Source organism: Colossoma macropomum, unplaced genomic scaffold (assembly GCF_904425465.1).
Source record: "Colossoma macropomum unplaced genomic scaffold, Colossoma_macropomum, whole genome shotgun sequence".
Lineage (NCBI taxonomy): Eukaryota > Metazoa > Chordata > Actinopteri > Characiformes > Serrasalmidae > Colossoma > Colossoma macropomum.
In genome coordinates, this window is record NW_023494793.1 from 23,329,643 (window position 1) to 23,357,257 (window position 27,615).

At 38.5% G+C, this 27,615-nt stretch overlaps 1 protein-coding gene across 2 annotated transcripts; it reads left to right on the plus strand.

The window, feature by feature from the left end:
- Positions 1-241: 241 nt before the first annotated feature.
- si:dkey-178e17.3 (somatomedin-B and thrombospondin type-1 domain-containing protein) lies at positions 242-25,070 on the plus strand. Of its 2 annotated transcripts, none has more exons than XM_036578895.1 (5): positions 242-700; positions 14,476-14,661; positions 17,390-17,480; positions 22,363-22,521; positions 24,470-25,070. In XM_036578895.1, exons 1-5 carry the CDS (start codon positions 454-456, stop codon positions 24,573-24,575), a joined length of 789 nt encoding a protein of 262 aa, XP_036434788.1. In that variant the 5' UTR covers positions 242-453; the 3' UTR covers positions 24,576-25,070. The 2 variants fall into 2 exon arrangements, with proteins under 2 accessions (XP_036434788.1, XP_036434789.1); XM_036578896.1 differs by having other exon boundaries at positions 14,479-14,661.
- Positions 25,071-27,615: the final 2,545 nt, after the last annotated feature.

The window sequence follows — 27,615 nt, forward strand, 5'->3', positions numbered from 1 at the left end:
TTGAAACCGAAAGTCCAGTTAAATAAAAATTTTTGCAGCATTTACCAAATGTTTATAGGCTGGAGCATTGTAAGAAAACTAGAATGCAATTTTCCACAGTGTAACCTCAAATATTATACAAGCTCTTCGTATCTGTTTTCGTCGACTGTAACGTGTGTGTGAGTCGAACCTCTTCTTGTTTATGACAGCAGCCGAGGCAGAACGCGGCGCGTGAAGTGCGCATGCGCAGCGCAAGGTGCGCGAACACGCTGAGCATCGGTGCGCTCGTGCGTTCAACTCCAGCGACTCTGCTCTCAGTCGGTAACGCTGAAGGGCCGTTATGTTTACTGAGAGAAACGAGTGTTAAAAGCAGAAAAGAACAGAGATAAAAACTTTATCACTACTTTTTAATACTCAGGCGTGCTTTATCTGAGAACACAGGAGTTCAGAAGTTTTTGGTCTAAATCTTCAAACATGGGAGACGGCTGTGAGCGGAGGCGATACCGGCTGGCTCTCTACAGCCTTCTGTTGTGTTTGTTCGCCGTGTGTTACCGGAGAGCTGAGGCCGGCTGTGCGGACCGGGAGACCCTCGCCTGCTGCACCGGCAGAAACAACGAGTGTGTGGAGTACACCAGGAGGAAGACGGTGTGTTACTGCGACACGTACTGCGAGAAAACCGGCGACTGCTGTGAGGACTACCGACAAGTGTGTCAAATCTCCGGTGAGTTTCTTTATCGAAACTTTCATCCATATGAACACCAAATATTCATATTATTCTACTTTTAACATTACCATTAACATGGTATTTTCATAACTTATGACTTCTCGCAGCAAGTAAATGTCTTCGTGAGTAGCAATCCGTGTTTTAAAACTTAAACCTTCACACTCTTTAAACACACGCTCTAGTGGGAGTAAAATGACTTTGAGAGCGTCTCTTTCGTGTGAACAGATCGGTTTATTTCATCCACTACGCACTTCCCTGCATCTGCGAAGCATTATCCCGAATTCACTAAGCAGTCACTAACTACATTCACTACGCAGTACATTACTAGTCACTTCACTGCAGCCGTGCCCTACACTACTTACACTATGTACTACATCCACTACACGCTTCACAACATCCTATGTGCCCTAAACTACATTCACTACATCCATTGAGGTGTTTTTTTTTCTTTTGTGAAGATGCATCTACATAGCATATCTTCTTCGAGACACAGAGAAGGGGTTTCTGGGTAAGCATAGCTTACAGAGGCCATGAAGCACGCTTCCAAAACCCCAAGTGCACGTTGAGTGAAATCAAGCAAACACTAACTGACTTTCTGGTAAAGTTAGGACCGAAATGAGACCTAGCAACAATGCCTAAGCCGAACCACATTTAGCAAATTATTACAGCCACAGATTATACTGTAAAATACTAATTTCTTTATTGCATCCAGTACTTCCAGTCCTCTTCTGTTTTCTACAGTGCAATGCATGATTGTGCTCTTCAGCATTCACGTTCTGTACATCCTGGTTTAAACTCTGCCCCCTGGGCACACATACATGCAACATGCAGGTGATGCTGACAGACATCTATGTGGACATATACGTACAAAGCCCACACATGTTGGCTGATGTACAGAAGTATGATGTGGCATTTACTCTCATCACTACACCTTACTACTTCCACCGCTCGCTTCCCTGCATCCATTACACTTCATTCACCATGCACAATGTTTTTATTCATATATGAACAGTTGAAGAAAGAAGGAAGGAAATGTTTGAAAATCAGTATTTGAAATATGTCAATACTGCTTTATTATTTTTTTCTTTTATTTTTTTTATTGGTTGATTGATTGCCAGTATGAAAAATGACCTCATGGTCCAGATAAGTAGACACATAAGTGGTTGTGCAAGGGAAACTTTTTTTCCCCTTAATGGTACTTCAGGCAGTGTGGAGAGTAATATTTGTTAATTTATAGCAAATAATATTAATTTATAGCAAATCTGATAATTCTCTATATAGACTAATGTGGTCTATTTTGTGTGATCTGTTTCTGCCTATGTTTGTGCTTAATTGTAATAACATATTGGCAACGGTATCAGCGCATGGAAATAGCACATCACTTACTGGCAGTAGCATGCAGATTTTAAAACTGGGCCCCACTTCTAGCCAGTAATATAGAATAGATGGAAAAACTTTAAATATCATCAGTAGATCAGACTAATCGTGCAATTAATGTGTCAGAAGATATTAAGTTTCTAAGTTAGTGGATTGTAGATGTGTAATATGTTGTAGAAAGGATATTGTCTCTGATTTGTTTGGATTGAAGGACTTTCTAAGGTTTATCTATTAGATTCTATTTGCCTTTCTGATACATTCTATAAAGTTGTTTTTCCACTGAGCAGTGCGGTTCAGTTGCTGATTTAAATCCAAAACTACTAACAAACTGTCAACAGTAAACACAAACAACAATAATGGAGGAGGTTCTGTTACTCGGCATAAGGTTTAATGGGAAGAGGCACACAGCGACTCTGGCTAGTTAATGTTTTTTTTTAGTAATGGAAGTTGTCTGACTTGAGTGACCCCATGTGCCAATTTGGTGTCGAATGTGTTTCACGACCAGTCTATGCTATTTCAAGCTCCACCCATCGTTCCAGCCTGGCATGCTTGCTTTCAGCAAGAAGGGTAAACAAATTCAGAATGGCTGCTCAGGTACAGTATGAATCACTTGGCACTGAAAATACCAAATGTAACCGTACTGTACCATACTGCACTGCCTAGTGGAAAAATGTCTTAAAGGAAGGAATTCTGATCTACTTTGGTGCTGTTCTCATTGCATGAACAGTAACATTAATGTAGCTTTTAGAGTACAGTTTAAGTTACAGATCATTCATGAGACGCTTGCAGTTGAGTATTGGTAACAGCATGAAACAGAATGGGCGTGCGCTTGGGCTTTTTCTCTCTATGTAGCCTTCTCTCCCCCCTCTTATTCTCCTATCGGCCTGTCTATTTTACACTGACACTAACACACATCACAGGTTGCTATAATGATGTGATTGTTTATGATTATAAAAAATGAATCTGTATATCTGACCATTGAAATGTCTGCTAGCATTACTCTTAAGGTTCCAGTAATTGAGAAGAAATTGAATGCTTATAATTATGTCTTGCTTTCTACAGTTCTGTTTTCTTGCTTTCTTCTTCTCTTTTTTTTTCCGTCGTTCTCTATTAATTCCCTTGCCTTTCCACTATTTAAATGTCTCCATGTTGCAATCATTTGTTACTTTGTTCTCTTGCCTTTTTGTTTCGTTATCCAGATGCTGTCAAATGAATGCACATGGCATTGCCAGTCAACAGTGCCGTTTGGTCTAATAGAACATGTCACGAAACATTTCAGCAGGATTCAAGGTTCAAAAGTCTAATATGTTTCTTATGTAGAACACAGAACATATCTGTTTGATACTCAGTCATGCCAGTAAGCTTTGATAGATTTAAACAGTAGAAGGATAGTATATCAAAGCCATGTGCGCATGGGCTTGGGCCAAAGCAGCTGCTGGTGGCTGATCTATATATGGGGAAAAAAGGAGGAATTTGTGGACTGAATCCAGAGAGCCAAAGATGTGGACAAAGGATAAAGTGTGAAAGGTTCTGTAGCAGAAAGAGCACTAGAGTGACCCTCTCTTACAGAAACATACACAGATAGCAGGTTGGCAGTGCTTTAGCTGTTTCTGGGGATGGGAATAGCTCAGTAATCCATGTTTATGTAGTAGAGTTTAAAAGATGTAAGACACAGAGTGACTGAATCCTGAAAGTATTTGAAAGGCCACAGTGGGTGTAATCACTTCCAGGTACTCTTCTTCCACGGAGGCTGCTCTGTGATTACAGCAACCTGCTACTCATCTCCTATCAAATAGCACTTAGCAGTCCACAGCACTCACGTTCAGTACTGAAACATCTTCGGTATGCCAATACTAACGTCTTTTAGTTCATATCAAAGACCAAATATTGACTTGCTTACACATTTCTGGTCAGAGTTTAAAGGAGTAATCTTGGCTAATCTTATTTTGGCTGACATGTCTGGTGTCCATTTACCATTTTCTACTGTCTTCTGTTATCTATGAAATGAACAAAAAATGAACATAGCTAAAAATAGTAGTAGTTAGGGCTGTAATGATACACTCAGCCCATGATATGTTTCGATACATGATACTGGGTTTATGATTTGGTATTCTTATGATATTTTGAACAGAATTTGAATGAAGAAAAATGCTAAAATACTACCAACCTGAATTTTGACCATTTTTATAGATAACAGTATGTCATACAGTGTCAGAAAGGCCATACGCTAATCTTTTTGAGATTACTTAATACCTTGATGTGGTTTGAGGCAAGTATGTGATGAATTAGGCTTGTCGTTTCCTCAGTGCTAATTTCTGAAGTATAAACTTGTTAGCTATGTTTACATCATGTGGAATCCAGTGGAAAATAAAGGGAGCAAACTTAAAATACCAAACATTCCTTGACTGATTCACTGCATCTGAGGTAAAGGGAAAATTATGTAAATTTGATTTTTTTGGCTATTCCTATAATATGAGTAATGTCTGACTAACTGTAATGAGTCACTTATCTGACCATTTAAACCATTTTGTCCTGTTAGCATAACTGCCTACACTGATTCCTCACATACTAAGTGACACCATCCTTCATCCTCATACAGGATTGGTTCCATATGTGTGTGTGTGTGTGTGTGTGTGTGTGTGTGTTTGTGTGTGTGTGAGAGAGAGAGAGAGAGAGAGAGAGAAAGAGAGTTTAAAGGAAAGAGGAGGGTATGTCTGTCTGTTCGGCACAGATTATATTGCTGTGTGAAGAGAAGCATGAACTGTAAGGTACTTTAAGCGTGAGGAAGTTATTCTGCTCAAGACTCAAACCATAACACATGGACAGTCCTGACAAAACCCAGAAACAGGAGGAGTGGAAAAAAGAGGGGGATACAGGAGAGGTAGAAGGTGAAGAACGGGAGAGTAGAGCATTAGGTGTTACTCAAAATGCCCCCCTCCCTACCCCATCATTGTTAGTTTTTATCCACAGACCCTGCTGTTCATGTTCAGACTAATTACAGCCTTGACTTTGTGGTTTTTATCTATCATTAGGCTCAGCGTCAGTCCATGAAACCCTTTATCAGATCACTTAAGAAGTTTAGGGCTGTGGGTCATTAGAAATACAGTACGAGCAACAATTAGTCTTAGATTTCTTCATCCTGAAGAAATGTACTGTAATAGCTGATGGGTTGTTGATATTGTGTCTGATCTTTAATACTTCGTTCATATGCTTTTGATTTATTAGTTTTGTTTGAAAATGTTTTCACCCTAGTCAAGCAAATTCTCTCTGCTTTAATTCCTCCCTGTAGACCAGGGTTGGTGAATTGCTTTTTTGGCAGCCTGTGGCCTGTTGCACTAGCTCTATGTAAGATTAACAAGGGCTTATTGTAAAGGTAAGTGTTTAATAAGTTCAGGTTTAGGCTTTAATAAATCAAAACAAGTTTCACCACACACACTAGTTTTAATGATGAGTTTAGTAATGTCTAAGTATTTACACCCCCCAAAGCAGGTGTAAGTGTTGAGGAAAACAAACTGATGCTGCTATTGTGTTGGTCGAAGTACGCAGTTTCATTCAGTTGAGGATGTATACATACTTTTACACTGGATAATTTTCCATGGAAAAAGTCAGTGCAAGCTGCTGCCACTTTCCTATGGCAGAGGGTTTATTGGTCCTGAACATGTGATCATCATGTTAGTGACGTACGCAATAATTGCTTACCTCTGTAACATGATTGTAAGTTTCTTTGTTGCTGTGACTGCTCGAAAGGAGAAAAAGTCAGCCAATGCTAATGAACATGTTACAAAATGTTAAACGCTTAGTGTTGTTAAAAAACAGCATAAACCCAATGGTGCTGAGTTCTGGTATTCTTATGTGTTTGTTTCCACCTTCAACAAATAAATGTGACCACCAAAGCTCTCCTTAGATCACCACCAATTTTCAGCGACAGCTATCATCATGGCACTGCGTACATGGCCATTGGTTGCATAAAGCCCAGTTTTATACTAACTCTGCAACAATGCTTATTTTCAGCAACAGCATGTAAATTCAGCATCATCTTGCTCAGCTCTTTCTGCAGACAGGGATTTGGCTGAGCTGTTCTAGGTCCAAGAATAGGCTAATACTTACCTCGCTATGGTGAGCTCAATAAGCGGCAAAGTTGACTATGATAAAGAAACAAAGCTGAATACTATAGAAAGACAATGAGAAAATCACAAATCTGCCTTTAACCATTCCCTGTGCTGTAAAGGTTAGGACTCTCAATACCACTGCTGTAGTATGCTGCCAGTTGTTTTAGTAATTAGGAAGTTAAATTACTCTTTGCCAGCAATCATGTGTTGTGATTTAAAATTTAATTAAGTTTCTCACTGGTTATGGAAGCTATAATATAGGCTGCTATTAAGTGACTATGCCACTGAGTGGTTCAAACAGTGACAGAAAGGTTACAACACTGAAACCCATCTTGGAGAGTATGTTTCAGCACCCTGTGTGTTACACTGGAACTGTCCCTGCTGAAGACAGACTGGAACTTCTGTGGTAGAATGTTCATGAGAAAAAAAGGGTTTCTGTCACGGTGACAGATTCCTGAGGCCAGAGGAATGCAAAGCAGCATATGCTGTGTTCTTAATGTTTGCCATAAACTCTCTGTGTATGAGTGTGTGTGAACGTGTGTGCTTGAATAGGCACATTTATGGAGAGAGAGAAAGGTTAGGCAACTGACAGAATGGTGACGTGGAGAACAAACTGCTTAAGTCTGTTCATTCTCACATTTTTTGTAAGTGAAAAAAAACTACACAACACTCCCCACACACTCCCTTCCCTTCCCGCAGCAGTCCCTGACAGGCTGAGCATTAATTAAACCCTGCCAGAGCCACTCCAGCTGTTAATGCACGTGCAAATACAGGTGTTTGTGTGTGTGTGCACATGTGTGTAAGTAAATGTATGTACAGATAGCACACTTTGCATACTTTAGAAAAGACACATTATTATTTTTATTATTATTATTATTGTTGCAGTTGTTGCTGTCGTTAAGACTACTGTTATTTCTTGTTGATTCTCTTTTATTTTGATACAGTATATAAGAACCACTTTATTTACCTTTAAAACCTTTTTAAAGTTGTCCCCTAAGTTTTAATGTGTGTGGTTGAGGAGTCAGTTTGTGATTGTGTGTAGAATGTGTGTATATGTGTTTCTGTGTACTCTACCCTGTCATTACTATTAAATACTCTGTGCATTTACATAAAAAATACAGCAGAGCTTTGCTGAGATAAGCCATGCTTAGAACACATACTAATAATGAAGCAGGTGGCCAGGTTACTTAGGTCACATGAATGGTTTACTTTGTTTTCTGGAGATGTGTGGCTGAAAAACATGACAACCAAATCACAAAATATCACCATTAGAGAATGGTTGAAATACTAACCTCAATTCCAAAAAAAGTTGTGACAGTGTGTGAAATGCAAATTTAAAACAAGAAAGTGGTGGTTTGTAAATTTAGTTTGACCTGTATGTATACAAAGCAATACAAAGATAACATATTTAATGTTTTACCTTATCGAATGAATATATATATATTTTTAAATATACACTCATTATGAAATTGATGCCTGCTGCACGTTCCAAAAGGCAATTTAAAACAAGGAAAAAACACCTTAAAAAGGTGGTTCAGTCATGCTTCGGTATAAAAAGAACATCCAGGAAAGGCTGAGTTCCTTTTGAGCAAGGATAAGTTGAGGCTCACAATTTTGCTGAAAAGTCCATCAGTGAATAATCCAGCAGTTTTAAGAATAGCCATCCTCAATGAGCAATTGCAAGGATTTTAGGTATTTCACCATCTATAGTGCATAGTTTCATTAAAAGGTTCAGGGAGTCCAGAGAAGTCTCAATATCATGGTCAAAAAATACAAATATTTGTGACATACTTAGATCACTTAGACACCACTGCATAAAAGCAGGATATTTCTGTGGTGGATATCACCACAGGAGCTCAGGAATACTTTGACAGACCCCTGTCAGTAAACACTGTTGGTTGCTGCATCTACAAATGGAAGTTAAGACTGTACTTTGCACAACAAAAGCCATATCAACAACATACAGAATCACTGCAAACTACTTAGAAACACTCATCTGAAACTCTGATTGGTACTGTACATTGGTTAGATTACACTGTTGCACATTGTAGCCTTCTGCAATATCAGTATTGCAAAGACAAAAAGCATTGATAATGTATAACAAAATTTAATTATGAAATAACTCGATCTTGGGATGAGGACTGTGCCTAATGTCTGATAAATCTTTACCTTCTTTGATGACTAGGGATGACTAACACAAAGTGTGCAGCAACACATGAGCTATTGTCTCTAACTTTAAATCTACAAGTGGACCAACAAGGAGGGCATGGGGTGGGGACATTTTGGGGTGGCGGTGGTCCGTCCCTCTGGCTTAAGGCAGAAACTGCCCTGAACTCCAACTCGAGCTCTCATAGTTCTCTACTGTCCTACAGATACACAGTCTCTGCTCATACTAAAACCGTATGTTGTAGACATGGTCCAAACTAGCAAACAATGCATTGTCCAGCCCAATGGTGATTACATTATGTCTCAGGGGGTGAGATTATCCTGCTGTGGGAATTTGGAATTAGGCCTACTACCGCCTTCTGACCCCATGGTGGTCTGTGGGATTAAATGGAGAAAGAAAGACACGTGGTTACTGTTGCCTTTTCATTTGCCAGTTTACTTTACTTTACTTACTTTATTGTCCTGGAAGTTTCTTAATAGGCCTGAATATATTTAGAATTTCAAGACAGGTGAATTTTACCTTGCAAATAATACACATTTTAGGTAATGTATGATGTTTGGTTATTATCTTGGACTTTTCATGTACAGTATTCATCTTTTATTCTCCTTGGTCACATACTGAAACATGAACTTTCTACAGCTACATATGTAATAAGACTTCCTTTAAAATCAACATCAGATCACTATGTTGGAGCAAAATGGGTTGATTATAGCTAGGCCTTGATCATGGATCAGGGGTATCAGGGGAAAGGGGTCGGGGCAGACCTGCAGAACTAATGTAGAGGAATCTGAGGAATGTGACAGAGGCTCTGTGCAGAGGTGTGTGTATGAATATATGTGAGATCAGTGCTGAGATATCGCATCTGTTGGAAATGGATAGAAGCATGGGAATAAAACTTTTAGTCCCATTCAAGAATTGCTCCACCGGAAAGCTAGCAAACATTATAATCCACTAAATCTGTACAATCTTAATGCTCACTGTGCTCTTTGTTAGCAAACTCTGAGACAGTCTTAGGATGGCTATAGCCATGAAACCTTTGTATATTGCCAGTAAATTCACAGAGGCAAGCATGGTATATGGACAAAAGTAAACAGTAATATTGTTTGGGTTGTGTTTCTAACCTGTCTTGCCTTTCCTTTCTTTTTATGAAAGTAAAGAATTTGATGTAACATATACACATTTACATATATATCCACCTATTTAGCCTAGAGCATTTTAGCCCCACCTATTCACATTGAAGTTATAAGGGGTGTTTCAGCCTGGACTGCTTTTTGTATGAGGGACAACACATGGCAACCAGTTAGAACGGAGGTCATTTACATTTCATTAGAATTCTGTCTTACAGGCACTGAAAACAGCCTGTTTAATTCCAAACGATTCCAAAAGGTTGGAAAATGGTCATATAAAAAAATGACTGTTTTTGATTCATAAAACCACAACAAATGCCATAAGTGGACCTCAGGGAGTAAACTAAACCCAAGAAAAATATAGGATATTGGCGCTTTAAGTTACAGTTCTCCAAAATAGATTTTATTTAATGTTAACACCTCTCCAAACTAAACTGCTGTAGTAAAACTGTCTCTCATCCAGCTGTGTCTCATTATGAAGTGTTTAATGGAGTCCTTAAAGGGCTGTAGAACTTTACAGCAAATGATATAACAGTCCAGGCTAGAATTTCAACAATGTTTGGACAGTGTTTCAAATTCTACAGGGCAGTGTGTTGTTAGCAATGAGGCTAGAATAAGGCTAGTGCTAAGTAGCTACTATTAAATACACATGCACTCATGTACACATACCTCCAAATAACCTCCAAATAAGCAGAGGAACAGGTGATCTTACTCAGAAAGCCTTTGTAAACCAATGTAGGATTTTTGCTAATATGCTTAATAAAACTTGAATCAAAGCCTTTAGTTGTGGTTTCGTCGTCTTCTGTGCGTTTGGAAGCCGTGTGATATTTTTTCTGAGGGAGTCAAGGGGTTGCAAACCCTAAACTACTTTTGTGGAGAGTTGCAACTCATGATTTTAGAACGTGCAGCACTGCTCTCTGTTGGTTCAGTATTTTCCTTGGCTCTTTACTCTGAGCAGTTTAAGCAAATTTAAGCTTGGATTTGGATCTTGCGTGTTAGTATCAACATGAAACTGATTGGCTACTGATGTACCTTTATTGTGATCCTGTTTTATAAAGTACATCAAATTGGCACTGAATGTTTTATGTGCATTAAATGCAATAGAATCCAAATCTTCCTTGCTTTTATAAATTACATTGTTTGCAACACATTTACTGTTCATTAATAACTGATTGACTTATGTAATTACATTAAATTGTGGTCCTTCCTTATTCCTCTTGCCACATTTATCATTGCAAAAGTATTTTTCTAAAATATATCTCACAATATGCAGATCAGACAAAGAATTTATTTCAGTGGCTTTCGGTGACAAACACTGGAATAAAACCTTCCACTGTAAAGTGGCAAGAATCTGATAAACTTAATTTGCCTCAGAAAATACATTATTTCTGTTAGTAATATTGTTTTTGTTTGTTTTTTAAACATACTGATTTAGAAGAAATTAGATATATGACAATAGAGAAACTCTTAACTGCAGGTACTTTTTTTTACCTAGTTTTACATTTGAATTGCTGTGTGTATCTTCAGCCCCTGAGGTTGGTCCCCCTCACTTGTCAGTCCAAATTTGCAACGCTGACAACCACAAATGTGCATTTTAGAGTAACTACTTAGGAATACTACGAAGAAACCGATATTTAACACTTGTTAATACCAATGCTCATAACTGATAGTTCACACTGTATGTGATGTAAGTTCACTGAAGGTAAAATATAGTTATTAAATAGTGAATCCTTGTCATATGCCGTGTCATAGCTAAATCAGACATGACTATGATTGTAAACATTTACATTCTTTTTTGAAATATTTTACATTTTTCAGCCATTATACATAGCACACCTCCAGTTTGCATCAGCAACTTGTTTTGGTTTCATCACAGTTTTGCTCCGTACCCATTGCTTTAACACCCATTACTGACGTGACCAAGTACGGTAGTTCCTTCACTCCTCCTAAAACAACGCATTTTTCTGGGTTCTCAAAGATCCCTTATATTGTATGCACATGGCACAGCTGGGCCTGGAACCCAAATCTCAGCACTGGGACTTACCACTTCATTGTGATACATTGTTTTATCTGGATCAACTGACCAATGACCTTGATCTTCTGATTTGAATGTGTGTGGGTGTCAGTGTTTATACAAGATATGATAAGCGACAGCTGAGAAGTCTGTTTTTCAGATTATCAAACTGGATTTTGACCTCCTGATTGGATTCAGTTTCTCAAAGAGAAGTTCAAAAACAAGGCCCAGGTGTGCATGTGGTATGTATGTTTGCGCGAGTATGGTATCTCAAACATGTTACATGTGTGATATGTGCTGTATATGTGTAATAAGAATCAGCTGGGTGCTGTATGAGCAACTTTGTATCTACACTGATTGTCCTTTTTAATAGCTCCACATACCATATAAGTGCACTGGTTGGTTCTACAAGTACAGATTGTAGTGCATCAGCTTCTCTGCATTGTGTGTTAATCTTTCTTATCCCTGTTCATCAATTGTCAAAACCCCCCAGGAACACCACTGAGCAAGAATTATATGGGTAGTGGATCAGTTTAAGCACTGGACAATATGACAATATTTATTCATCATTATCATGATAAATTACAGCAGAATATGTCACAATATGCTTTCTGAGCATATTGTGGATATTGTCTGCACTTAAACACTGCTGACCAACTGCTTGTTTGAGAGAGCATCTTTAGTCCTGTTGAATACAAAAAAATTGGATTGGTAGTTTTTAATAGTATTTTGTAAATGTGGATCTTTTTTGTCTGTTCCAAATATACCTATACCGTGAACATTTTTGCCTTATCACCCACCCTTATGCCGCAGTGACACTAGATGTGTTTCTGTTCACTTTCTGCCTAAATTGCAAGTGATAAAATAACAGTATGTAAAAATAATATTTGTGAGTTTCCAAACTTTAGCATTGAAAATGCCTTATGTAATGGTATCATTTCCTGCAACATTTCAGGTATAGACAAACAATTTTCTACTAAAGGTGAATAGAAAACGTTTTGTTGGCATTCATAAAATATTATTGACTTTCCATTGTCTACATCAGTAAAACTTTTGAGTCATTAAAACCTTTGTAATTGTGTGTGTGTGCTGTACAGTGGCTCACACACATCAGTGTTGCTGGAGTTTGTAAACTAAGAATAGTCCACCAACCAAAAATATCCAGCCTACAGTAGCCTGTGGTCAGACACTGACAACTGATGTTTGACTAGAGCAGGAGTCTTTAAATGTTCCAGTCCTGGATTTTGCAGTTTGTGCGTAGGTCTGACTTTAGGTCTTCAATCAGTTACATTAAGTTAACTAACAGCGATTGCAAAATCTAGGACTAGAAGCTGGATTCAAAACCTGGATTTGTGGACCTTGTGATGCCAAGGACGCATTCTTAAGGCCATAAGTGAAAAAGCAGATGTAGTGCGGCTTTATTGCTAACTAGGCTACCCAATTGACTCTAGCTGATGTTAGCTAGGTGAAAATATATACTCACTGAGCACTTTATTAGGTACAACTACATTGTATCTACATTTATTGCCCTTTTTGTCATGCCCACTGTATCATATAGGTGGACTTTGTAGTTCTGCAATTACAGACTGTAGTCCTTCTCTTGCTTTGCATAATTTGTTATCTCACCTTTACTTTTACCTCCAGAGAGCCACCACAGAGCAGGGATTATTTGGGTGGTGGATCATCCTCGACACTGCAGTGACATAAGTGTTAGTTTTTGCTGAGCTGGTATGAGTGGGTCAAATATAGCTGTTTTGCTGGAGTTTTTAAACACTGTGTCCACTTACTGTCTGCTCTATTAGAGCAGTGGTTCCTAAGCCTGGTCCTGGAGGACTCCCTGCCCTGCACATTTCTGTGTTCTCCTGCTAAAACACACCCACTTCAACTCAGAAAGAGCTTGTTAAATAGCTGATTATTTGGATCTGGTGTGATGGGAGTAGAGAAAACACTAAAAAGCACAGTGCAGGGGTCCTCCAGGACCAGGGTTGGGAACCACTGCATTGGACACACCTACCTTGTTGGTCCACCTTGTAGATGTAAAGTAATAGACAATAGCTCACCCGTTGCTGCAGTTTGTGTTAGTCATTCTCTAGTCTGTCTTCAGTGGCCACAGGATCCTGCTATCACCTAAAAAAGCAAGCCTCTGGACATACATCAATTTTAGTCAAAGTACTTTTGATTTGTATTTATTAACTCTTGCGGATACTGAAATCCCTGCTAGAAAAAACAGCATAGACCAGCATGGCTGATGACTAATAAGACCAGCATATCATCACCATGTAAGGTAAAACGTGTCATTAAAATAGTAACTTTACAGAGGAACTTTTAATGTAAGTTAAGGTGAAAAGGTTTAATTACAAGTAATTTTGAAGTCTATTTATCATGACATTTTCACATAATATAAAGGACAAAATATTTTGTTTTTGACAGCGACAAAGAAACTAAACTAATTGTCCCACACAATTAAAAGCAGTCTCTACTGTCTCCCTTACATCCAAACTATTACATAGCTGGTGGGTTTAGAAAACTGTGACCATTAATCTGAAATCCATACTGTAACTACACTGCTCCACACAAATAGCAGTTTGTGTGTCACACACACCTCTAGGCGGTCTTCTTTACTTTCTCTATATTTCACACACATGCTATTGCATAGCTGGTGGGTTAAGAGCTATTTAGAGTACACTTCAAAAGCATCACATGAGAGGCCAGGTGTGTTATTAAGATCTACGCTTATCCTCTCTATCTCTGTTCTACCTGTGTTTATGCATCCCTTTTGAGTGATCTCAGTCACACACAAAATTATATCCTGTAATGCGTGCACCTCACAAATATGATTTGTTTTGTATATGTAGGTGTTTTTTTGCTCATAATTGTCTCTGTCTCTCTCTGTCTGTCTGTCTCTCTCTCTCTGTCTGTCTGTCTCTCTCTCTGTCTCTCTCTCTCTCTCTCTGTCTCTCTCTTTCTCTCTGTCTCAGCAGCTATAGACTGTGAGGTGGGTCAATGGGGTGCTTGGTCCCCATGTTCGTCTGTGTGTGGCGTGGGCACAACAGAGCGGAGCCGTCAGGTGACCACGCCCCCTCGCAACGGAGGCTCGCCTTGTCCCGATCTCAAGCAGCGCAGAGGCTGCCTCGCACATATGGATGCTTGCAGTGCTGCCAAGGGTAACACACTGACTGCATTACTGATAATACAAGTGGGGCTATCATGGTTACTTGATGAAACCATTGTTTGCTGCGTTAAAAAATAACAGATTCAAATATACCATATCACTGAATCAATGCTGGTTTCTCTTACAGTGATAAATAGAGGCTGGCACACGCTCAGTACAGATGAAGTACTGCGAAAATTCAGAAGCAACCAGTCGGTTATTTAAATTTCCAGTCATCATGGCCATTAAGTAGAAGTGATTCATTTTTCAGGAGATATTTCTGCGAATAGATTTAAAATAATACATATGAATAAGGCAGGAAAAAGTCAAAGGAAAATTAGTGAAAAAAAAACAGAACTTTCCAAAACTGGAGTTCAGAAAATTATTAAAATATACAGAAAGAATTGGACTCTTAACAACCTTACAAGACCTGATAGACCACCAAAAGTGTCACCATTATAGAAACAGTACTTAAACCTTTCAGATCTGAAAAAATCCACAAGTTTTTCTGTCCATGCTTCCACTATGAGAAGACAACTCAACACTATGTGTCTGAAAGAATGTGTAGATGTCAAGAAGCTGTTACTAAGAAAAGGAAATATTTGCAAATGGAACAAAAACTGTTCTCAGAACATTGGACTGACCACCGCAGAGCCCAGACCTCAATGTAGAATGTGTTTGGGATTACGTGGATTGTGAGAAGCAGAAAATGCAACCAACTTCTAAGACTGAACTTTGAAGGTGTGAGAAAATATCTTATATATCTAGCAGATTTCTTTTAAAAACTGAAAGCAAGTCTCCTGAAATGAAAGAAAGCTGTAATAAAGGCAAAAGGTGAGCATGTTATATACTGAAAAAATTAATTATATAGTTAGGGTTAGGCTTGTAATTTTATGCTAAATATATATTTTCTTTTTTTCCTAATGCTGAAAAGTATGTTTTTACTGAAAATTAAATGAATTATGAGTTTTGCATGGTACTGTAAATTTTCCAAAAAAGTCTTTTTTTAAAGATTTCCTCTTTAGTTCATGTTTATTGTCTGGACTATTATTAATTTAATTGTTTGGACTCTGATATCTTGATTAATTGTCAAAATAATGAGTAGGTTCCTTAGAAAATATAATTTATAACAAGAATCCCAAGTACAAGTACTGAAGTCACAAAGGAGAAAGAGTGAGAGAGAAAGAGGGAGAGCAAGAGCGAGAAATCAGCCATGTGTGTTTGTGATTGCTGGTGGTTTTGTGGAGCTCTGGGGCTCTGTGATTATTTCAGTGTGGTCTCAGGAGTGTGATGAATGGAGATAAAAGTGATGAGAAATGTGCTTTTGTGTTTTGTTCACAAAAAGTGGAGCCAGTTTAAATAGAAAGAGAATTCCCACATCAGTAATATAATATTAATCTCTCTCTGTCTTCAGAGGTTTGAAGGTTTTGTCTTCCACATTTTTTGCACAGCTGTGTGTGTGTCTCCACACACAGCTGTGTGTACAGTGTTCAGAACGTGAAGACTAGCCAGATTTCTCAGTTAAAGAGCACAGCAAGGAGCATGAAAGTGCACAGTGCACAACATAGAGTTCTCTGTATGTGCACACTGTCTAAACAGTAACTTGATTATTAGTCTGTTTTGGGGAAAAAACTGACATTAACAAAATGCATTGTAATCCTCTATGATGTTCATAAAATAAACATGGTCATGGTCTGCTAGATTGCAGTGCACTCCATAAAGCATAAGGGACTATATAATCTTGGGGGCCAAGCATGATCTTGTAACCTGTATGGACCTATATGGAATGTTGAGGTAAATGTGGGTAGGAAAGTAGAATTTTTAGGGTGAGAACAAACTAAATGTGAAATTTCTAAACCAATCCAATGGTTTGGTAAAGCAGAGATCAAAGTAGGAGAGATGGTCTGCTCATCACCAAGCCTGTTGTTAGCCCATGGATGTAACATAATTTACATGTGTGTTGTTTGTGAGGGGAACACATTAAATGCGGTAAAATTAAACATTACCTCTTGCAAGGCAAAACAGTTCTGTTAGCCACTGATTAGGATTCGCTAGCTGGCTTGTCTTACTTATGTTATCAATTGCTCAGGATGTTAAAAGACCACAGGCAAGAACAACTGGGGGTGGGTTTTAGAGGAGGCATATCCTTGTTTGTGGCAGATTTCACTGTAGTCTTACTACCAAAAGATAAACAAATTGTCCCTAGATGTGTATTCCAATTAAGAAATCATATCTGGCCTCGCAAAACTAGGGATGATATGGCTTGCGTTGTGTTTTGGCACCACAGATGAACATGAATTGTTTGGCTCACATTCAAAACTTGAATGATGTAGTTCAATTAAGTCAATTAAATGAATAATTGTCAATCGATTAAGATTGTAGAAATAATCCTTAATTCGAGCCCTAGAGTCAGTGTTTAGCAACATGTATGAAACCAAAATGGATCCCTATTTGCATTTTTGGCCATTACTACATGCATGAGCCATGCTCCTCTTGGTGCCTGATCGTAAACTGGAATTCCAGAGTGATTTAAAGACACTAAAATTTCCCACAATGCACTCTTAATTTCCAGTGTACTCTGTAAGATCACTAAATTAGCTGAACGTGTAGTTACACTCATCAGACTTTCTCAACTGTCTAGCAAAGCACTGTAATAAACAGCAGGTCTGTGAAAAAAATGAAAAAACAAAGACCCTAAAGTGTTGACAGAATTTGTTCTCTTTTTCTCTACATTTTTACAGAGGTGGCCAGGATCTTACCTGACTCATTCAAACGCAACTTTAAGGACCCCTGGAGACGACCTCACATGCTTATAAAAGAGGAGAAGAAGAGGTGAGGCAACAGCATTTTAAACACAATGTCTTTCCCTAGTATTTCTGAACATTTGTAAACACTTTTACTGTACTGTGCTGCAAGCTGTAAGCAGTATTTGGTCCCTGAACCTTAGTCATAGAAGTGTCTTTATAAGCTTAAACATGTACCACTTTGTGCTTTGATGTTGAAACAAATTGGCCTAGGACAACACGACCAGACATTATCTCTGACCATTATCTCAGTAATGACCTGGAATAATATGACGCACACACACACACAGATCCCTCTGCGTATTTTAGTGTTATGGCGACTGGACTCTTGGGAGGGTTGTTTCCTGTGAACAGATAACTGCAAAAACCCGATATCTGTGTTTTGACTGAGAGCACAGAGAAAAGCTGTCAGGATTTGGCAGCCCTGCGCAGCCTTTGTCTAATGATATACAAAGTATCCGCCTCAATTAGACTTCCAAATGCGTGCTCTGTGTGTGTGGCATGTTTAGTAATGGAAGGGAAAGTGTTTCAGGAAATTAACAGTGTTAGTCCCCGAGAGAGAACTTTGTGTGTTTTTGTTTTCTCTGTGCGTGCGCATGAGTGCGTATGAAATGTGTACATTTGCTTTGGGTGAATTGGAGAGACTATTAAGTTACAGATGATCTAAACTGAGCTGGCTAGTGCTGTGTGAAAACACTTTTAGCCGTGTAAGTTGGAATTAGTAATTACTTTCTCTGTGTGTGTAGTAGTCAAGCTCCAGTGAATCAGAGAATATGTTTGTGGGTAGCAGTGACACAGCTAGAGGTTCATCTAAGGGGTGGCCTCTTTAGAGGTTGGGAGGGCCGGCTATAAATCATTAAGGCCCAGAGACTCGCTATGGTGAGCATGATAACAATGACGACTAACAACTAGTAACTTAATTGTAGCTAAATCATTAGAAAATTATCCTCGCAATACCATAAGCAGAAGGGGGAAAAGCTTTGTGAATAATAAAGACAACACACAGTCACTTAGCTGGCTAGCGTTAGTTACTATACCAACTAACAGCATTCCACAACAGTTACAGCCTAATTAACCATACTAAGTCATACAAATGTAATTTCGACAGTTGCTTTTTGACTGTATGAGGGGGGAAACGCTCATATTCACTGAATATCAGCTTAACTTTACCAAGCTAGTAAGAAGGCTCTAGGAACTAGTACAGCAACGCTCATTAATGAATCAAGCTGATGCTGTATTAACCTGTTGGTGTAGAAAAAAGCATCTTTCTACACGTTTTGTTTGACCAACCGCAGCATGCGGCATGTTAACGTTTCCATTGTGTTTGTGTCTGCTGAAATTTTTTCATGTTCTAAAGCCCATGTGTCAAACACAAGGCCAGATCAGGCCTGCCACAAAATCCTATCCAGCTGCAAAGGTATTTTAATTTTCTATTATTATTAGCCTGTTTCACAATGTGCTGCACTACAGTCCCCATCATGCACTGTAACGTAATGTGCTCTGACTCTCCTACCCCAACAACAGTCTATGGGACAGCGATTACACCTCAATTCTACACAATTTTGCACAATTCCACACCAGTCATATCACCAAAATGCATTTCAGCTGCGGTTCAACCAATATAAACACTTAACGTCAGCTCAGCAGCTCGGAAATTGAGACCAAGTCTTAATGAACTTGCAGCAAAGAAAGGATGCTAGGTGTCTAGTTCAAGCAAATAGATTTAAAGGACCAAGCACCTGGGGACAGTTTAAATTTTGAATATTTAAAGTGTCCATGTAATATTTCAAGGTCTACTACAAGTGTCTGTATATTACTGTTGAAGTTTTTGCATACTTGAATAAAAAATGGCCAGTTTGGGTTATAACACATGGATTAAATTAAATAAAATGAAATAAAAACATTTTTCCCTCTGGCCACAGATTTGATGAGATTTTTTAGTATGGTCCTTTTACTGGTTGAGTTCTGAAGCTTTGTCAGTATCTTTTATTTATTTAAGTCATGAGACTGCAAGAAAACAGCACCTTTGCACATGATGGCCTTACATTCACATCAGAGAGCCTTTTTTTTAACAGTCAGAAATCTGGTTTTCAAGTGGAGGGGCCTAAGCTCCCCTCAGGCCCTCTATAGCTATCCCCCTGGCGTATAGTGGTGTTTAATTCAACAAGAATTAAGAGTCGAGTACAGTGAAGTTTCTGCATGAGCAAATGAAACTTTAATGATATGAAATGGATCTCTTGGGGAGTTGTGACTTCCTCCTAATCACGGGTGTGTTGAATCACAGGATGAAGACAAATCTGTTTGTGTGTGTGAGAGAGAGAGAGACAACGTTTGTGCTCAGGGGGGAGACACAGCAAAACATGAATTAATTAAATTCAGCTTGGGTGGCCTTCCCTGCTCTGCCCATGTCCACGCCCACACTCTCTCTCATACAGAGATAGTGAGAGAGAGAAAATAAATGAATGTTCCAGTTGTGTCTGTATTTTTAAATAATATTACTGAAATTAACTAAAATTATTTATTTCAGTTAGTTTATTTTAGTTTTTTATCTTGTACAAATAAAGCTCTAAATGAAAATAACAGCACAATCACAAAGAGGAAAATAATAAGCGACAATAAATCTAGGCAAATGCTAGCCTAAACAAATATGTTTTAATCAGGATTTAAAAAGCTTGCATTCCTAAAATTTCCTGGAATGCTATTCCAGTGTTTAGGAGATATATACACCATTCTACTGAATTAGTTCAAACTGCAGTTCCACAGTTAAAAAAAACTATTTAAAAAAAAACAGTCAAGTATTCAGAACTTAGATGTTTACAAGAAATATGTATGATCTGTTTAATTCCAAGGAATTAACTGAGATAGTAATAATTTAAATATATACAAAACCACCATTTATAGGGTATTTTCTGTTGGGAGGTGGCTGCTTCAAAACCTAACCCCTGAATTTCAACCTGTGGAAATAAGTTGAATTAAATAAATAAAAAGATACTTTATCCAAAAAATGCTGACTGAGTATTACTCCATGGATGGAGCCTTATTTTAGCCACACCATGCATTTTAGAGCAGAAAGTGAGACTGCATCCCTGTCCTTCATGGCCATGTGTTGAGCAGTTACATCCCAATGTTTTGAAGTAAATGTGTCAGAAAAATCAGTGCGCAACGTTAAGAATTCTCACTATCGAAACGTATATTTTCTCCAGTGAAGTGAATGTTTTATGTTGTAATGAAAGGCTAAAGTCCTGAATCTGAAGACTTTAGACTCGACCCGAAAAAATCGAGATAAACTTGGGACTCAACTTTGACTTCAACACCAGTGACTCTGACTCTGATTCGGACTTGAGCGTCATGACATGGAAAGACTCGAGACTCAAAGTGGAAGAGTCTGACTGCAGACGGGACTCTCACAATTGATTATTTTGCAAGTGAATAAATAAGTTTCCTGCCGTAATTTGAATAAACAGCAAGGTCCGCTGTGCAGTGATTACTGTGCTTCTGCTCGGTTTGTTTTATTTTGGAATAGAAGTGAAGCGTTAGAGCTTAAGTTCGCCTCCATAAGCTGGAAACAAGCAAAGCATCAACATTATCAGTAAGCCCTCACTCAGAGCTGAAACTCCAATCTTACTGGAGAAACTCACCAGGCGAACTCACCATTTTTCTCACGGTAGCAAAACAAAAGAAACACAGCTCTCTCTATTTGACCATTTAACAGCTTCTGCAGGTAAAACAAGCTCAACATTCACCACAAGGCTAAGGTTACTTGTTATTCGCCAGATTCATATTGGAATTTGCCGTTCCACCCTAAATGGTGCAGCAGGTAGATGCTGGAATGTTAATGATTTTGTATTTTAGTAAAAAAAAATATAAAATAAAAAATGAATATACAGCCATGTACTGCTAACATGCTCTCATTAAAAGGCTATAGTACTGCTACCATTATTCATTGTTGTGGCCTTAGCTGAAAAATGCATACTGATTTGTCTCGGACTCGAAGAGTAGGACTATTGACTTGGGACTCGACCTGAGACTCACCTGTACTGACTCGGGACTTGAGTGTGGAGACTTGAGACTTACTTGTTACTTGCAACTTAGTGACTTGTTCTCACCTCCTAAGGGCTTTCAGTAAGCCTGTTCCAGCTGAGTGAAGTGGTCGGAAGGGGCTATAATACTTCAGCAGATCAGTAAGATATGCTGGAGCTAGGCCATTAAGAGAATTAAATGTAAGCAAGATCTTGTAGTCATTGCGGAACTTAACAGGAAGCCTGTGTACACTGAATAAGACTGGAGGAAAATGCTCAAACGTTCTTTACCTAGTAAGCACACAGGCTGCTGCATTCTAGACTAGTTGGAGCTTATTTAGAGAGACGACAGGGCAACCAGCCAATAAAAAAAAAGTTTTACACACTGAAATGTCCATGCCATGCAATCGGTCAGTTTTTTTTGGGAGTTTTCTGGCCTAGTTTTCTCAGTAGACTTTTTGTGGTGTTTGTGGTGAGACGCTCTTACAGACAGATTAAGTCTCTGGAAACAGTTGAAAGCAGCAGTTTGACTTTGTAGTGTGAGAGAGTAGAAGACAAAGGGAGGGTGAGGCAGGGGAAAAGAAGTGGAGAGTGGGGCAGAGGAGAGGGGAGATGGGGTCATCACAAGTATGACTGTCATTGTTTTTATTTTAGCTCTTAAATTCTGACACCTCCCTGTCTTTGTCATTGTGTTTTGGCACCAGAGAGTCCAGAAATGGTCCACTGAAGTGTTACAGTTAATTATCCGTTCTTTAACATCTGTTTGTAAACCAAGCATTTAGAATTACAAATTGTTATTTCTCTCTCTCTCTCTCTCTCTCTCTCTCTCTCTCTCTCTCTCTCTCTCTCTCTCTCTCTCTCTCTCTCTCTCTCTCATGCCCTCTGCTGTAGTTATTGTGTGTACATGCGTGTGAAGCAGGTCAGCGCTGCATGCAGGTTAAAGCTGTGGAGCACTCAGCTTGTCCGAGAGCGCTCTGTGTGTGTCGAGTGTCAGGGTGATGCCATGGCAACTGACAACCGCTGCCGAGGAGATGGACTGCAGAGCATCAGGTGAGCTTTGTAAAAAAGCCCAATATACATTATGGCTGCTTTTCCACTGCACTGTACCGACTTGACTCTACTCACCTTTTTTTCATTTTTCATTAGGCAAACCTGATATTTTGTACCTGTTACCACCTCCGTTGTGGTTCCAAGTAAGCTAAACCGGTACCAAAAGGTGATGTAGAAAAACTGCAGACTACTGATTAGTCGGAGAGAAACATCACTATCACCCGAGAATTGTCTCGTCATCTGAAACCTGATGTAGTATTTCCCAAAATCTCCTGTTTTTCTCAGCAGTCTTTTATCTTGCTGCCATTGGCATCTTCTAAACAAATTTGTCTCCTTCATGTCGTGACAGTTTCATGTGGTGTTGCTGTGATGACCAGCTACATTGATATCTGCAGTGGAAAATTAAGTAGTTGGTAGCAAAAGCGAGTCGAGGCGACTAGAGTTAAGCTGGTACCATGCAGTGGAAAAGTGGCTTATATGTCCAAGAGTATCCAGACACTCCTTCTGATGAGTGAATTCAGTTTGTTAAAGGTGCTCCCACTGAAAACCTAGGTGTTTAATTGTGTGCACATAGCTTGTAGGCTATAATCTCCATGGAAAAGCATTACCAAAAGTATGGGATACTCTGGAGCAGCTGTACATGAGCCTGAGGTCACTATGCCCAATGGCAGGCTTCATCTAGAGGGGTATGAAGCCCCCCACCATTAGGCTGTGGAGTTGTGGAATTGTGTTCTCTGGAGTTCCATCCAGTGCCTTTGGGATGAGTTGGCATTTGTGATCCAGAACTGATCATCCAATGTCAGTACTTGACCTCACTAACGCTCTTGTGGCTGAATGCAGTCAAATCCTCACGGCAGTGCTCCAACATTTAGTGTAAATCTCAGAAGTGTAGAGGCTGTTACTGGAGGTAGGGAGGTAAGTGGACAAACTCCCAATTAATAGCCCTGATTTCAGAAGAAACATTGCATGAGCAGGTATCTAAACACTTTTGGACATATAGTGCATGTACAATATTGTCCCGGTCATAACAAAACCTTGTGTCCCAGGATTGGAAACTATACAGGAAATAGGAAAAATGTTAACTTTAAAGTCAGTGTGATTAGAAATTCCTAACACATTTTCCCTTAGTACCGTGATGTATTTCCGAGTGAAACACCAGAGGAGGTCTCTGTGCTAGCTGAACGTTTTCACTCGATAATAGGTCGGGTTGATTAGAAGCGGTGATGAAACATGATATTATTGGTTAATATTATTTCTTCCCCACATGCTCATGCACAGTGACATAGCCAAAAATCAGAACATGTTTTAGAGGTGGACAAAAGTTTTACATTTCGATGTAATGCTGTTTTAAAAATCAGAGGTGGCAGGTCAGTATTTTTCGGACCTCATCTTTAAATATTAATGTCACACGCATAGACTTGAAAAGAAGGACCAGCTCGATGTTTAGGTCTCAGGTGCAAAATCAACATTATACTGATGAATAATTGATGACAATAGTATTCATTCATTACATCCTTAGAAGACACAACCTTCACCAAATTTTGACTGAGTTTGACTCTTTGAATACTCTTTCAATGTGCTTACAATTATCAGATTCATCTCCTCGAGGAAGGAAGCAGAATCAATGTTATAAAATGTTCTTCTGCACATTTCATGCAATTGCACATTTCCATTAGAGAGGTCAGCAAATCCCCAACATGTGTAAAGAGCAGCCTGAATTTATAATAATGAAAAATTATATTATTCCAGATAATTTTGGATTTTTTTCAAAGTTTGATTTTGTCCGTTTGTCATAAACTGCTGCAAGTTAAAAGGGGCAGTTGCCATTTTCAAATGGTGGTAGAAAAAAATAAAATTATGAGGTTTTCATATATCTGTCCTCTATATTTAGACAGAATACCACTCAATTTTTAAATTGCTTTCTTTTGCTTGGAATGTCACCCCTTAGAACCTTCTGGGCAGCAGCATCAGCGCCAGGCTGCTACGGATCTTGGATCAGAGAATCTTCAAACGAGAACTGTCATTGCCCTCCTTACTCTCTACTGTTTGTTTGAATAAAACACTTCTTTAAATTCAGTCTAAGGAGCATGGCAGCACCCAGTAAGCTAGAAGGGACCTGGAGAGCCTGCTGTTCTGGGAGCTATGGGAAAAATAGTTGTCTTCTGCCCCCCTGTACTTTGATGTGAATTCACACTTCAGTGCATATGTTCTCTTTTACAATCACACCAGTCACGTTATATAATATAACCACTCACGACTGCTGGATATCCACTTCACTGCAAAAAAGCGCAACTATTTTCTTCTTACCTCTGAAACTTTACTACCTCCAAAAGGCACCTGCCTTATCATCTTACATCTCTTATGTGGATGTCATGCTACTTGATCCCTTTTCTATTTCTGTATGCATAGAAATCAATCAATGCATGAACCTTTTTTGTATCATTTGTGTATAAATGAGACAATGTGTTCAGGTTGCGATTGTTTTTGAATATGTGCTTGCACAGTAAGTACTGATGCATGTAAAATCCACACTTTTGTTTTTCAAAGGGAAATTCCACTGAATTATTCAATCCTTGAGATGTGAACAAAGTCATTCAGAATGTTTTGATGTGAAATGGTTCACTGTAGAGAAATTCACCGTTTCAAGTTTCTTTACAATGGTGAAAGAAAGTTGAGGTCACAATGTCTACAATGCAAATATATACATTTTATTAGAGGATTAGTGAACCTACATTGCCTTTTGAAATAGTGGTAAATGTAAAATGTAAAATAGTGGTAAATCTGAAAAAATACATTTTCTTGAGGGACTATTTTGTCTTAGAACGCCATTTATGTAGCTCTCCGTTGTGAATGGATTTTAAAAAAAAATGTTTTAGGCCAAAACGTGGCATATTCCAGTACTTCATGTAACAGCTTTCTGTGAGGTTGCATTTGGATGCATTAACCACTTTGGATGTCTGGCTTTCACTAGAAAGGAGCATTTCACATCAAACCACTCTGACTTTGTGGAATTTCTCTTTAATGTTTCTCCAAGTGAAATCCAGTGTGTATTTCATGTCTCTGGAGCTTCTTCTTCACTGTATTGTAGTTCTTTATTTCAACTGTGACTTACTGGAAGCATGCTAGACTATGTGATGACAACAAAAATGTAGTTTTATGACAAAGTCCCTTAAATATGAACACAACACTACAAGTATGAGCTTGTCACTTGTGTTCTTATTTGTTTCTGGCCCATATTTTATTTATTGTAAGTCTAATCTTTGTAAGCTTGTTTTAATGCACTATCCCAGTACCCCCAGGTTATAATTCTTTTCAGCTATTCAAATACTGTCAAATTAAAGCTATTTATATTCTTTCACTTTCTTTTTGTGCTCACTTGTATCATGTTTTTCACAATTTCATCTTAAGCTATTTAAGCTTTTGTTTGTAATGTTTTTAAATGTATTTTTTTCTTTTTGTGTTTATTAGTCTTATCACCTAATAAATGTCTTACATTCCACTGTGTTTTCAGGTTACCTTTAGCATCTGCTGTTAGTGTTTTCCCTCTCTGCAGCTGGACAAAAAAAAGCACTTAAACGGTTTTCCACCCTGTACTGCTATTAGGAGCTGGCGACAGTTGACCAAACCAGATATTTACCACGGCTACATGTGCTCATTATAGTTCAAAGAGGTAGTGTGTGTATGCACATATACGTGCACACACTCCTGTGTACATTCACCTCTAAACATGGCCATTCTTGACATTTTCAACAGTTACTACAGGCAAATTAGATGAATGGTAATACATTAAAGATCAATATTGAGACAAAGATTATAGATATTGAGGGAAAAAATGTTTGCATGTTTGCAGAAAAATGCCATATTTATGTGTGTTTCCTGTAGACATATTAACTTATTTTCGCTTAGGAAATCAACAAAACATTTAATTTGATTGGAGTTGATCAAACATTTATGACTATACATTGACTCTGTAACACTGTTAAGGTTTGTTAAAAGCAGAGAAAAATTTCAAATGTTGTCTCTGCTCATTCTGTGTATGTATGCACACCCACATATTGTCTCTCCTACATACACAAACACACTCACACTCACTCACTCACTCCCACGCTGCAGTCAGCAGAATTCTTTATTCTTTGCAGCGTCGTAGAGTCGCCATGTCACTACGTCATTGCTGGGCCTCTTTTTCCAGCGACATTATTTTTGGACTGTAAACCTGAATGATTGGTAGATGCTACTTTTCATTAACATTCGTTACAAATGTTTCTGTCAAATAATTGCAATAATTAAACATGACTGATCATAGTATTTTTGTAGTTAATCATGGTTAATCAGATTTGTCTTATTCAAATTTGACCCTAAATAATTTAAAAAGTAATGCAGTTATAGCTATGTGAGTGGACAAAATAAGCTTCAGCACAATGTATGTACAACTATCAGTAATTCAATAACATTAGTTTCATCATATGTATGCAGGGTTCCAGTTACCTGGGGGGAGGGGAGCGGGATCACACTTTTTGTGAACCTTTATTGGGCAACTGTACACCAGTGACTCACAGAAAAATCCAACTTCTTAACAGCATACCTCACCAGTGAGCTTTCATGCCAGCCCTGACTTCTATTTCCCCTTATTCATAATGCTTCTCATCCATGTGAACCATTTTCAAATGAATCTTTCACAACCTGAACCATTCATTTTACAACCCCATTTCCAAAAACGTTGGGACGCTGTGCAGAATGTAAAAAAAAATTAGAATGCAATGATATGCAAATCATGCAAACCATATTTTTAAAGGAAAATACTACAAAGACAACATATCAAACGTTTTTTTGAAAAATATATGCCCATTTTGAATTTAATGCCAACAACACGTTCCAAAAAAATTGGGATAGGGGCCTGTTTACCACTGTATTTCATCACCTCTTCTTTTAACAGCACTCTGTAAGCGTTTGGGAACTGAGGAGACCAGTTGCTGTAATTTTGAAAGTAAAACGTTTTCCTATTCTTGTTTGATATAGGATTTCAGCTGAACAGTTCGGGGGCTCATTTGTCATATTTTTCATTTAATAATGCACCAAATATTTTCACTGGGTGAC

Coding starts and splice junctions, on each gene's coding strand:
- si:dkey-178e17.3 (XM_036578895.1), top strand. CDS start 454: ATGGGAGACGGCTGTGAGCGGAGGCGATACCGGCTGGCTCTCTACAGC. Junction 701..14,475: donor ACAAGTGTGTCAAATCTCCG/GTGAGTTTCTTT, acceptor TCTCTGTCTCAG/CAGCTATAGACTGTGAGGTG. Junction 22,522..24,469: donor GATGGACTGCAGAGCATCAG/GTGAGCTTTGTA, acceptor GTCACCCCTTAG/AACCTTCTGGGCAGCAGCAT.